The 14,384-nt window shown below is 43.0% G+C and overlaps 1 protein-coding gene across 7 annotated transcripts in view; it reads right to left on the bottom strand.

The window, feature by feature from the left end:
• The window catches only part of GRK3 (G protein-coupled receptor kinase 3), a 179,316-nt gene that overhangs the window by 24,093 nt on the left and 140,839 nt on the right, over positions 1–14,384 (bottom strand). For all 7 annotated transcript variants that reach the window (XM_074206156.1, XM_074206158.1, XM_074206155.1 and 4 more), the window contains 3 exons: positions 10,038–10,145; positions 935–1,001; positions 341–441 (listed from right to left, as the gene is read on the bottom strand). In XM_074206156.1, the coding sequence (XP_074062257.1) occupies positions 341–441; positions 935–1,001; positions 10,038–10,145 (276 nt within the window). The remainder of the gene's footprint in view (positions 1–340; positions 442–934; positions 1,002–10,037; positions 10,146–14,384) is intronic.

Here is a 14,384-nt window from a genome sequence, read left to right as displayed (position 1 = left end):
CGTCTCTGGCTGTCTCTCTATATAAATATAAAAATATCTGTTTCTATTTCTGTCTCACTCACTCACTGCTAGGCTCACATCAATTTAGTAAGTATTCATTGAGTTGAATTCTATTAGCTACCCCTCAAAGCTGTTGGGAGGAAAGAACTATAGAAAGGAGGTCTATTTGTGCTTCATTTTAAAACTGAAAGGACCCAACAGAGTCCAAGAGGTGCTGTCATCTACAGTCTTTCAGGACAGAGCAGTGAATGTGAGTGCTGAATAAAACCAACCTTGAACCCCAAGTCAAAGCAGAAGCTAAAGAGACAAACAGGAAGAAGACAGAGAAAGGAGTGCCTACCCATTTCCCAGACAGCCAAGTCGCTGGCTAACATCTCTTTGTAGTAATCCTTCCAAAAGGGATTTTAATTCAGGGGAGAATGCATCTGGAAGTTCCACATTCTACAGGGAAAAGGCAATGTGAAAAATGGAGATAAGGTACAACCATCATAAAGTAAAGGCCACGGTTTTGAATTAAAATTGAATGAATTAAAGGATAAGAACATTAGTGATCTTTTAGGTAGCTATGTAATGGAGGTTTACTTGAAGGAAACAATTAGCATTAGGTTATTACATATTTCAAAATATATATAACAGGCAAGAGGCAAGTCCTTCTGGTCACAAGGCCTCCTCTGATCCTGGCCATCTCTGCTCTCCAATCAAACTGCTTTTGTCTCAACCTTTACTTTTGCACCATTCTGCTCCTTTAGCCAATCATGACTTGATTCTGACCTCATTTCAATCCATTTGGATGTCAGAAATCTACCCAAGAATTCTCTTTTCATTCTCTGCTTCTGGAGCCCAGCTCCCTGTGGGTTAAAATGTGTTCTCCTTCCCTCAGTGTCCTTTCCCTCTTTCCCATGAGAGGCATAACGAACATGACAGAGTCCCTTACCACTGTGAGCGTCATCCGGTCGATCTCATGCTTGTCTTTGGTTTTGTGTTGTCTGAAAGGGCTGTGACTGTGGAAATAAATAGGATTAGAATCAGTTTTAGAACCAGAGAACATATCATGCCAATCTGGATTCATCTTTCATAAATTTACATTTGGTGACTGTTTATCTTCAAAAGATGACCAGTAGCTAGTACAATGCATAGCACTGGGCCTGGAGTCAGGAAGAAACAAGTTCAAATCCAGCCTCAGCTATTAACAACTATATGATCCTGGTCAGGGCACTTCTCCTCTGCCTGCCTCTGTTTCCTCCTCTGTAAAATGGGGATAACAAAAGTACCCTCCCCCTAGGGTTGAAGTTCCCAGGAGATCCAATCTGTAGAGCATCTGTAAAGGATGGCTACTATTCTTCACAAACATGGAATCCAGGCTCTTACAACAATGAGGAACAAATCATCATTTTCAGGGTAATGTGAGTGATTTCAAATACCCACATTTTTCCTCTAGAAAGTATTCTTAAAACTGGACTGGGCTTCTGACTTTTCATTTGGATAAATGAGCTCTTCCAGCTAAAGTATCTTGACAAGGTAATAATATAATTAGCACACAAGTAGGAACCATTAGTTGTTGGTTGATTGGCTAGTTGGTTGATTGTTGTTCACTCTTTTTTTGTTTGTTTTTTGCTTTTTGTTTTTGCAAGGCAATGGGGTTAAGTGGCTTGCCCAAGGCCACACAGCTAGGTCATTATTAAGTGTCTGAGGCTGGATTTGAATCAGGTCCTCCTGACTCCAGGGCAGGCGCTCTATCCACTGCACCACCTAGCTGTCCCCACATTCTTAATCACCAATTACCTTCTTACAATAAAGAATAGCCACCATGTGATCTATTTCCACAAAGAACATTTTTTTTTAGTAGGGGAGAAGTAATAAGTAATTTTTCCTTCAAAAAATGTTAATTATTTCATAGTAATTGACCAAATCCTGCCAAAACATAAATTTCTTTTGTAGGTCAGAGAAACTAAGAGTTATAAAGAAGGGATCTTTTAGTTCATCTAGAAGGGCAGGGAGTACTATGAGGTGAAAGGCCTGGTTCTTTACCTGAGAGCTAGGAATTGTTTTGGTTGGTCGAAAAGGGTGGTTCTCCCTATCTTGATACAGATAGATAGATAGATAGATAGATATAGATATAGATAGATATAGATATATAGATATAGATAGATATAGATATAGATAGGTATAGGTATAGGTATAGGTATAGATATAGATATAGATATAGATATAGATATAGATATAGATATAGATATAGACATAGATATAGATATAGATATAGATATAGATATAGATATAGATAGCTCATAACTCCTGGGTTAATGAGATCCAGCAGCTCAGCCCAGAACTGGGATCATGGTTATACATATAGCACCATGCCCAACTCAGAAACTTGTCTTTAAAAATATTTTGATAATTTTATGATTGATTCCCTTAGTAATCCTACATACAAGTTAACAAACTGGAATACAGTATTCTATGACTAAACCATACTGGGGCTGCTAGGTGGCTCTGTGGATGGAGTACCAGGGCCTGGAGTCAGAAAGAACTGAGTTCAAATCTGGTCTCAGATACTTCCTAGCTGGATGACCCTAGGCAAAGTCACTTCACCCTGTTTGCTTCGGTTTCCTCATCTGTAAAATGAGCTGGAGAAGGAAAAGGCAGACTACTCTAGTGTCTCTACCAAGAAAACCCCAAAAGGGTCACAGAGAGAAAAAAATAAACAACAAAAATATTCCAAGGACTATGCTGTACCAGGCTATAAAGAAAGGGGAAAGTAGGGGCATGCCTGTGCCATCTTGGTCTCTTGTTCCAGGCCCTCTACAGTACGAAGGCCACAACAGAACCTGATAGTCTAGGCCTGGTCTGACAAAAAAGGCACAGGCTTTCTTGGCCATGACATCATCCCAGGGAGTCACACAGAATTAGGTGACCCCCTCCCCATTTTATATCTTCCCAGCTGCATTTTTTCTAAGTGCAAGGCTGTGCACAGATCCCCTCTGAATATTATTTCCTTTGATTCAGTCCATGTTAAGCCTGTCAAGTCTTTGGCAACTAAGTGTCCAACCACCTCTCCCCTTCTACATCCAGACCTTAATGGAAGGCCTTCCAAAAATGCTGACCAGCCCCTGGCTGGCACAGATCCCTGGGGGGAATCCTCAGAGACTTCCTACAACTTTTGCATGAAACCATTATCAATATTTATCTTGTTCACTTACGTATTGCTGTTGTGTTTTTGTCCTTCAGTTCTTGAAGAAGACCATGACATCAGAGAGGTGATGCCATCACATGCACATGAGTGAGGCACCACTTTCTCCTCCAGAAGCATCTGCATCCAGTGGCCAGATATGAATCAGGGCAACTGGACAAGGTTCTGGATGTGAGGCAATCAGGGTTAAGGGACTTGCCCAAGGTTACACGACTGGTAAATGTCTGAGGCCAAACTCGGGTCCTCCTGATTCCAGGGCCAGTGCTCTATCCACTGAGTCAACCTAGCTACCACCCCTGGACCCAGACAATTCTGGAGGAGAGAGTGAGGCTGGTGACTTAGCATAGTCCCCCCTCACTCAAATCCAATTCATTTACGTATAGAAATATATTAGATATACTGATCAGGCTTTGACTCCCATTTCTTTCTTTCTAATTATTTCGCTTTATTTTTTTGTCCAGGAGGTGGCAATATCAACCTGGATTTCCTTTCTCAGCTTTTAGTGATCAGGAGCAAAGGACTTAGAAAGAAAACTCAGAGGCCTCTACTCTATAATTGATCTGTGCCAGAAGACCTCAAAAGTAACTTATTTCAACTTTAACCAGGTCCTATTTACTATTGCAAAATGAAAAACAAGAATATTATTGGCATATTTCTTTACATTAAAATCACCTTAAAGACACATCAAATTTACATAAAAAATGTTTGTGTCGAACACATCCATAAAAACTTGTCTTACTTTGAGGAAGAGACTTGGACATACGTGAGCCTGGGTCTGTCTCCTTTCACAGTTAACATGTCCTCCAAACATGCCCCTCTTGGAACTCCTCACGTCTCGACAGTATTAATGGTCCCCAGGATCACCCAGGGCCAGTTTAAAACCTTTCTGAATAATTTCACTTGTTGACACCCTCTCCCTCATGAAACTCCTTTGTACTCATCTTTGGAGAGACTGCACTCTTCCAGTAAAATGTGTTTTTAGGGAGCAGGGAGGGTTTCTTTTTAATGTGTGGACAGCTACCATTCTCTGCTCTGGCATTGAGAAAGTTAAATGTGTTCAATAAATGTTTGTTAAATTAAATTGCAAAGTCTTTCTCAAATCACAGTCTTTTAAGGGGCCTGTGTCACCCAGGTGCTCCTTTTACAAAGGAGGAAACTGAGACCCATGGAGGTGGTGGCTTCTAGTGAACGAGCTCATTGCATGTCACGGTACCACCTCCCCAGTATCACGGACTTCTTCGAGAAGAAAGGCCAAACAACTTCTGTTGGTCAGAGGAGTGGCCCCACTGCTGGCAAGTTGGGCTACACAACTCTTCTGTCTCCTTTGTCTCTGTCTCTTTCTTTTCTTCCATCTTTCTTTATCACTCTTGAGCTCCTCGGGTCTCAGCTAAGCCTACAGGGTGAGCTATTCATTTGGGCCCAACTGGTTTAGAGAGAGAAGATAACAATCGTTGCTGTTTTGGTCTTCTAAGAGTCTTCCCCTCTCAGGTCAAATCCAATTCAATTGCCTCTCATGGTGTTACCTCACTGGTGTCATGGTCTTCTTGGAGAAGGCCAAAGAACAACAATGTGAAAGTGCTAAGACTCAACTCAGGACTTCTAAGTCTGTTCACGGTTTAATCCACCTAGAACACACTTCTCCTCCATCTATAAATGCTGAGAATTGGACTAGGCCACTTTTGTCCCTTACAGTGCTTCCATGTGTGTTCTCTCTCCCCCACACTCCCTCCCCAATTCTTTTGCCCCTCCTCTCTCACTCCTGCTGTGTGTCTGTCTGTCTGTCTCTCTCTGTGATTCTGTATGTCTCCCTCTCTGTCTGTCTGTCTTTCTCTCTCTCTCCATATAGATATATATAATCTATATATAAATATTTAATATTTAATAAATATATAAAAATACATATGTGTATATGAATAAGTATGTGTGCATGTTTATACACAAAAACATATATAAATCTGTCTGTATATATGTGTGTGTATATATTTTCTCCTACATAACATACTCTTAGTAGACTCCAACATCAATACTAATGCAAAGAGTGACATGGCAATCAAGAAAAAAAGACAACACTATTGTCTGGATGTCTATGTGAATATATAGAATATATATATATATATATATATATATATGTAATATGCCTATAATCTAGTCCAATATTCTAAGTAATAAAGGAGGAACAAATTTTAAATTCTATGAAAATCATCTTCTCGTCTAAAGCTATTTCTGATTATTTTTACAAAACTCTACCCTTTATCATACATCAATCCCTAATTGATGTGAATCTGATCTCCCTGCCGCTAAGAGGGACAGTTTCCAGTCTTGCCCTGACATCACTTCTAACTTAAGGCAGGAAGACAAGGGGATGGTCCCTGAACACCCTCTTTGTTGATAAATGATTACCATGTTCTGGCAGAAATGATTTCCACCAAGTTAAAAGGCCCTGTTAGGAAAGCAGAGGGAGGCTTTCAAGTAGTTTAGAATTAGAGTGGATGGTGCCCAAAATATTTCCAACACATGGGCATACATCACTACAAAGTATATGTTTATAAATATAGCAATTCTGTGTTGGAACTTGATGAGAAATTATCCGGAATGTTTTAGCTACCATTCTCTGCTCTGGGATTGAGAAAGTTAAATCTTTCAAATAAAAAAAAAAACAAAAACAACCAAAAAAAAAAAAACCCTCTTGATGCACATCTGTTTCCAATATATTCTTGATTATTCTTTGTGAACAAGACCAACAATTATGTTTCTATTTTGGAAAATGTCAAAGAAAACCTACTATAGTAATAATCTTCATTCTAAGAGATTCATGTGGTGTGCACAAACCCAATGTGATCACAGCTGCTCCTTGATTCGGTCCTGCTTTAAATAAGGAACAGTAATGGCGCTGTCAGCATCTTAAGATGCAAGGCCAAATCCTTTTCACAATACAATACATAGGACAGTTGGAGTAAAATACATCAGAAATTTCAACCATGTAACTAGGGATTATTGACGGGGATCATGTTCTCGTGTGCACCAGCCTCTGGGCCATTTCAGCATGCTCCGAGTCCAATTAACTAGAAATCAGACAAGAAACGAGTTCCTCTGAGCCCTCCCTTGAAACCTTTCGGAAGCTCTGTGGTTGAAATCATGAGGCTTTCAAGGGGCCAGACACACCAGCACCCTTGATGGCAGGCCATTCGCTTTCTGAGTGAAGATCTCCAAAGGAAAGAGACTCACTACCTCTTGAAGGAATCCACTCCCCTTGTGGCTAATGCTAAATATTAGAAAGTGGTTCTTTAAACTGAGCTCCACTGTTCCTACCCACTGTTCCTCACTTGTCTCCTGGGGCCAAGTTGAGTAAACCAGACATGTCTTCCAGGTGACAGACTTTCAAGTCTTTGATGACTGCCTTGATGTCCCCTGAGTCTTGTCATCCCTGAGCTGACCATCCTCATTTTCTTTGGCATGTCCACCCAGGCCTTTCTTTACTCCAGATACACTGTTCTACACATTTCCCAAAATGAAATATCTAGAACTGTGAAACAGATATGTTCCAAAGGAGGTCTGATCATGGAAAAATACAGCGGAGTATCTCCACCCAGCTCCTCAGATAGAAGTCAAAGGCTCCACAAGGCAGCTGGTGGCAGAGTAGGCAGATCACTGTGCCTGAAATCAGACATGGACCAACAGTTGGAGCCTGGACAAGTCATTTAACCTCTGTCTGTCTCAGGTTCATGAAGTATAAATGAGGATGATAATAATCCCTGCCTCCCAGGGTTTTTGTGTAGCAAAGTGCTCTGCAAACCTTAAAGATCTCTAAATGCTAACTATTCTTATTGTGGCTCTTTTATTATTATTGTATGTGGGGCCATGCAGATTGTGAACAATGAACAAGTCAAACAGTGACCTCTAAATAGCACATTTATATCATTCAATCATTCAAACCTTTTCTGCATTCCCTTCTTATGGCCCGATGCTGAACAAGCCATCTCACCATAGCCAATCTGGGGATAAAGCTGTTAGGAGGTGGCCGGGGGCCTTGATCCTGCCTGCCCCAGGCCACATGCAGTCCATGACATAACCGAGAGAAGGCAAGCAGAGAAACTCCCATTTAGTCTGAAAGTCAATTCTACGGGACTCTAACTGTGGTCATGGTCACACAGTACAAACACTATGCCAAATGGACCCTGCCATATTTCTCTCAACATCTCTCCACTAGAGTTGGCCAATCCGTCATCCCTGCTAGCCTCCTTTGGCAAAATCACATGTATCCCACATTAACAGCAATAATGTGAGATGATGAATCAGGATGGATGCAACTCCAGTTCAGTGATCAAGGACAATCCTGAGAGACCTGCTTTGGACAATGGCACCCACATCCAGAGGGAAAAAAACTATAGATTCTGAATGGAGAGCAAAGCATACTATGTTCACTTTTTAAAACTTATTTTATGTTTTTTTTTTCTTTCTCATGATTTCCCCCCTTAGTTCTAATTCCTCTTCCACAATATAACTAATATGGAAATATATTAAACACAATTCTACATGTACAACTTATATCAGATTGCCTGCTGCCCTGGGGAGGGGAGAGAGAAGGAAGGATGGTAGAAAATGTGGACTCAAAAGCTTGCCAAAGAATGACTGTTGAAAATTATCTTTGCATGCAATTGGAAAAAAAAATGAAATCACATGCACTCATCAAGCACTAGTCATCAATGTGCCCAAAAGTAAACAACAAACTTCCTTTGATTTTCAAGGCCAGAGACAACTAATTTGCCCTGTATGAGACCAGGTGAGTCACTCTGATTTCCAGGATGGAGAGAATGCAGAATGGCAAAGAGAGAGGGCAAGTCGAGAACTGGCAGCAGGCACAAGGGATGTCAAAGGTAGGTGTGCCGTAGCCAGGGACAGAGGTAATGCAACGGAGTCGAATGAAACCAGGACTCAGTGAAGCTAACAGAGGGAACCTGGGTGAGAGGGTCTGGAGGAAGACAAGTTTGTTCATTATGGAATCAGAATTCCAGAGGGTACACTGGAGGCAGTGGATGGGGGGGGGATATAGAAAGGGAAGGTTAGTGAGAATGAAGGTGAGGTAAACGGACATGGGCAATGGCTGCTGGTTGACTAATAAACAGATAGGTGGAAAAACAGGCAAGTGGGAGACTCTTAAACAAAGGAATAATAGTGGGTTCAATTAAAAGAGTAAAGTTTAGCCTCCAAGGGATGTGACAGAAGGCTGTGGTTTGGAAACGGGTTTGAGTTTGGTCTCTGCCTGTAGCTGTAGCTATAACTCTTAGGTAGTTGTAAGGAGGGGAAGGTATAGGGGCAGGAGGAGGGGGTGGACCCTGGTCTCCAGGAGTAAGATGGTTTACTATTGTCCTTCAAAAACCCTATAGGCCAGCCTTCATCTCTAAGCTCTGTGTATTTGCACCTCCTGGTCCCCATGCTTACAATTCACTGGGTACTCCCTCACCCCTGCTTCTTGAAACATTGACTTCTTTCAAGTTTCCATGAAGGCATTGCCTCCACTCCGATGTTTGTCCTGATCATTCCCAAGCTGCAAATCATTAGTGCTTTCCTTCCTCAAATTTCCTAGAACTATTTATAAACATCCATATGCTCCCCCAGAAAAAAGAATGGAAGTGTCCTGAGGGCAGACTGATTCGTTCCTTTTCTATGGCTTCCTAGGTCCTGGTAAACTTTGCCCAGAACTGGCACTTGATCGATTTTTACTGATCTACTCCAGTGACTGCTCACAAGGCTAAGCCTGGCAGGGCCAAGCAGCCCAGGGAACCTCCCCTTTTAGGCTGGCACCAGTCATTTCTCAAAGGATCACTGGATCCCCAACCTTTGGCACGAGGTTGTTCAATGGCTTATCGGAACATCCTAGAGTACAGAAAGAGCAGTTCTTATAGAATTACCTTTGAATAAACTCTCTAATGAGGTAGGCAGGACTGAGGATATGAATTAGAGCATATAACTAGCAGTCTGGCTCCACAAATAAAACAATTCAATTACAGAAACACAGGCCTTGAATTTATAAGCAATAATATAATATCGGTTCCCAAGGGACTTAAGAGGGCCTAGCAAAACTGAATTAGCAAAGAAATGAGGGGGCCAGTGCTGGCCCTGCCCACCGAGCCACCGCTGCTGCTGCTGTTGTTCTTCCTCTGGCTGCAGGCTACAGTATCCATTCTCTCTTGGAAATGCCACATTATAATAAACAAATGCAATGGTGAAAAAAAACTTTTTAAAAACAATTGTTTTGTTTGGGCAAAACTAACATGATGACGTCAACGAACAAGGCATAACAACTGAAAACAGGCTTCTAAGATGGCGGCCCCACAGCACAGCCCTAGCACGTTCAGGACTCTACTAGATTCTGGCTTGGAACACGGACCCTCTGCTTCCAAGTCCCACCTGAGGGCATTTAACATGAGGGCGGGGGACACCAAAGGAAGTTTGGCAGATCTACACAATGAGTGACCCTCAAAAAGTTGAGGCAACTTTCACAGAGAGTTTGTTCCCAATGCTCCACAAAATCCATCAGAGCAACAAAAGGATCACAATGAGTCCATTATTTTCAAAGTGGGAAGGAAGAAAAAGGGCAATGACTTCATCCTCTCCAATCACTCCCCTCTCTTGGCTTATTTTAAGACTATTACTCATCCACAAAAGTATCCTGGAGTAGTCGTATTTAGGCTTAAAACAATGAGGAAGTAGCTCTAGCTTGTCACTGGGAGCCCAAGTGCTGAGTGGCACAAGGGGCCTTTACCTGCTTATTTTTACAGAGCCTCTTCTGGGCAGACCCAATGGTGCCGGGGCCTCTCCTTCAGTGAACTTGGGTCTTCCTTCAACTTACCCACGGAGAAGCTTGAAGAGCATACACCCCAGAGAGAACCAGTCGGCACTGCTGTCATACGCCGTCCCCTTCTGGAGCACCTCGGGAGCCATGTAGCCGTGGGTTCCGCTTTAGGGAAGAAAAGACAGATCAGCACACCGTCCACACACAGCATGGTCACAGTGAATGACAGCAGCACAATCCCTATTAATGGATGCTACTTGGGGGAGAAAGATGAGACAACCTAAGCATCCGTGATTTTGGCAAGTCTTCCACAGCTGGTTGACGAGGACAAGAAAATGTGGGCACCTGAAGCAAAGGGTGACAAATAAGTCATCACTAAGTCTTTTTCAATGATAAATAACAAAGCCTCTGTCTCAGCTAAAAAAAATACTCAGAAAATAGGCAGCCTGGTGAAGGGTAAAGGGTCAGCAGGCAGGAAGACTAACCAAGCAAAGAAGCTGAGTCCCGGTGATGCCACCTTAGGATGCATGCAATATTCTGGGACCACCTGTAATATCTATGAACAATCAGACAGACTTTTGGAAGAGCCAAGGAAAACTGGAGATGCCACAGGAGTGCCAAGAGGCCAGAGAAGAAGGGTAAGAGGACAGAGAAAAAGGGGACATGGCTGAGGTTTTGCTAAGCAGCAGCAGGACACAGTATGAGATGTGGGGAAGAGGGGAACCAGCTGGCCTTCTGAAAGCTGCAGAGGTGCTGGCCAGAAGCAGGTGATGAGCGCCAGTGCCATTGCTGCCCACTGTCCTCACAAAGGATATCTCCTCAGAGTGGGGTAGGAAGAGGAGACTCTACCACCCTTGTCTCCACCTCACCAAGCATAGCGTTTCTCTCCTGTTTATTGAGGCAAAGAGAGGATTCAGGGTGGGAGTGGCCAGCATGCACCTCAATACTGTTGCAAGGAAGGAAAAGGGGAAGAAAAGGGATCCCCAGGAAACACCAGGCCAAATTCTTGAAAGTTTGTTTTTTAAACCACCTAAATAAGGGTCAGCTGATCTGTAGCTGATTGTGGCTCCTCGGTGGGCTCATCATCCTGATCTTCTCCCTCCCTGTCTGATAGCTTCTTTTCAGACTCTTTTGCTCCTTCTCTTTTATGTCCCTCCTCCTAACTCTGGGTTTTCCTTTCTCAGAGCTCTGTGCCCGGTCCCTTTTCTCCCTCTACATTTCACCTCTTGGTCATCTCAAGAGCTATCATCTCGACGCAGGTGACTCCCGGATCAATCTATCCTGGCCCAGTGCCTACTCTGGCTCCAGTCCTCCATCACCAATTTCCTACTGGACTTTTCAAACTCAGGACCCCAGGGACCTGCTCCATCTCCTTCTCTTTCCCCTCAACATTACCTTAGCCTTCTCACTCCTCCTCACCCACACCTCTGATCAGTTTATAAATCTAGGTTCTACTTTCATGACACCTCTCGAGCCAGGCCCTGCCCTCTGCTCACATAGCCACCACCTGAGTTCAGAACCTTCTCTTTGACCTGCAGGAATGCGTTGGCCTTCCTGGCTGAAGTCCACTCTCCAGTCCATCCTACACACAGCTCCCACTCTGCCTCTGACTAAGCGAAAACCTGGCCATGCAATTCCCCTACTCATTTAATTCCTGCGACTTCTGTCTCTAAGATGAAACACAAACTCCTCTGTTTAAAATCTTTCACAGTCAGGCCCCAACCTTGCTTTCCAGAACCATTGGATCTAACTTCCCTCCCACAGAGAGTCAAAATTGGTCTTTTCTTTGGGCCATTTCTGGGCCTTGTAATGATCATTTCCCATGCCTAGAAGGCCCTCCCTCATCACCCTTAGAAACTACTCTTGTCCTTTCTCCAGGAAGCCTTCCCTTCTGCACCAGTTCCCCCCACCCCCATACACATACACCAAGCTGATGCCATTGTTGCTTCCTTCCTACCCAACCACCTGGAATTTCTTTCCTTATTCATCTATGTTTATCTGCTTCATACTGATCCATTTTGTATTTATGTACTCTGTATTGGGTTATTTATTTTATCTGCTTATATAACAACATACTTGGATAGTAACATAATTTAACATGTACTCATGTTTCCCCTAATAAAAGAGACTCTCCCTTGTAGTCAGGACTTTTATCCCTGGTGTTTGTCACAGACCAGATGCTTAAGAACTATATATTGTGTTGAGAGTGTTAACAGGGTAGACAAACTGGATAATGTCTTAAATGACGCTGACAGGTCAAAGGACACTTGGAGCAAGATCTGATTTCCTGCACTGGGAACCTTCTGCTGGAGCCTATAATTCCCCATTAATTAGTCAGCCATGATGCTTCCAGTTTGGAGAAGGAAGCTTCTAAGATGCCCACTGTGCCACTCCTGGGGCATGCCATGCTACCCAGGCAAGGGAGTTGAATGCAAAATGAAAAAAAATGACTGTCTCAAGAAGCAAGTTCCAGGCCCGCTGGCCTGGGACCTCCATATCTGGTCTGTGGTCTGCATTTTCCTTTGACTAAGCAGGAACCTACTAGAAGAGGTGGAGTGGACAAAGATCAGATGGGGAGACAAAATTTAGCATTGAACCTCAGCTCTAGCAACTTACTGTTATCAATAAGGCTTTTGTCAGTCTCTGGGCCTGTTTTGTTATCTGGCTATAAAATGAGAAGACTGATTATTCCTATGGGTTCATTTAATATCAAAATAATAATCTACGCTAATTGCTGTACCGTGTAAATGATATGTCTCTGTCAGCACTGGAATGACAGTGCTAGGGATGACGCAGTGAGTAGAGTAGCAGCCTTGGAGTCAAGAGATCCCGAGTTTAAATCTTACTTACTAGCTATGTGACCCTGAGCAAGTCACTTAACCCTGACTGCCTTGCACCTAGGATCATCTCCAGTTATCCTGATACAGATCTGACCACTGGACCCGGATGTTCTGGAGGAGAGAGTGAGGCTGGTGCCTCTAGCACAGCTCCCCCTCATTCAAATCCACTTCATGCGCTTGCCATGGTATCACCTCCCTGATGCTGTGGTCTTCTTTGAGAATGAAGGACAAACAACAAAACAACAGCTGGGATGACAGGCAGATAGCAATCCAGAGGGTTAAGTCACAGGAATATTATCTGAAACCAAATAGGAAGTATTCTGTACTTGAGATTTCCACTGGAAAATTTCTTAAAAATTAGTTCCAACACTTAAAGTACTCCACTCTCCAGGGAAACTCATTTATCCAGAATGGCAGCTATATGTCCTAGTGGATAGAGACCTAGACTTGACATTAGGAAAACCCGAGTTTGAATCCTACCTCTAGCTGTTACTGGGTGACTCACTTCCTTCTGTCTCGGGCTATTTCCTCACCTGTCAGATCAGAAGGCTGGGGTTCAGAGTGCCTGATCAAGGAGGTTGCCACCAGTGAGGCCTGGCTACTGTGACCTGGTTGACATGGGTGCAATCTGTTCTGGTCACTTAGGCCAGGCCACACTTTCTCCAGCTCTGACAGATAGATGATAATGATAGGGCTCTTTCTCCCTTCTCTCCCACGGCTGCTCAAGTGAGACTCCAAGACAGTATATGCTCTTTTGTGGGCTATGTTCTGGTATACAAGGAGGGCCAGGGGGATTTTTTCCTTGTCTTTCTTGGAAGTTTAGGCATATGGCTGCCTAGAAGCTATGAGGCTGGAGGAAGCAAGCTCTTCCCTCAGAGGCTCTAATCTTTAAAACAGGTATCAATATTTCATGACAAAAATAACAAATCACATGCAGGCAACTCAATGATCTTGTTTCTTCTGCAAACAGTAGATACCGGTGGTTTACTTTCACCTCCCTCCTATCAACTGGGGATCCATCTACCTACTGGCTGCTCTATCTCTGCCTTCGTCACTTTGTTCAGACCATACTTCTAAAAAAAGGTTAAAATGGTGACCTGAACCAGTGAATGAGAAGTCACTTATTAAAGACTTAGGATGGGCAAAGGATGGCACAACCTGAGCTTTACAGTCATAGCTCAAGTAAGGTCCTGTGATCACTACTCATTTTCGATCTGCTCAACTCCCAAGTTTTTTTTTTGTTTTGTTTTTTTATCAAACATTACTCCAAGATCAATTCTTGGTTTTACTACAAATCTCCAAATAGCATCAAAGAGTTAGCTACAAATCATGAGGTAGGAGCTTTTGATTGTGCCACAGAGAAACAATTAGATGATCAGCCTTGCCCAAGGACAGTGTCCAAAGCCACAACTCTGTACCTTTGAAAGGTTTCAACAGGAGAAACTGACTCCAAGGTAGAATCACAGCCCAGCTTTAAGTCTTCATGTAGAACAAATAGTTTATTTTAGAACTTTGTTTTCACATTTCAGTCACATTCACTCCTCCACGACCCCACTTGAGGTTT

The sequence above is a fragment of the Macrotis lagotis genome, chromosome X (genome assembly GCF_037893015.1).
Source record: "Macrotis lagotis isolate mMagLag1 chromosome X, bilby.v1.9.chrom.fasta, whole genome shotgun sequence".
Lineage (NCBI taxonomy): Eukaryota > Metazoa > Chordata > Mammalia > Peramelemorphia > Peramelidae > Macrotis > Macrotis lagotis.
This window is presented reverse-complemented; position numbering and strand designations above follow the sequence as displayed.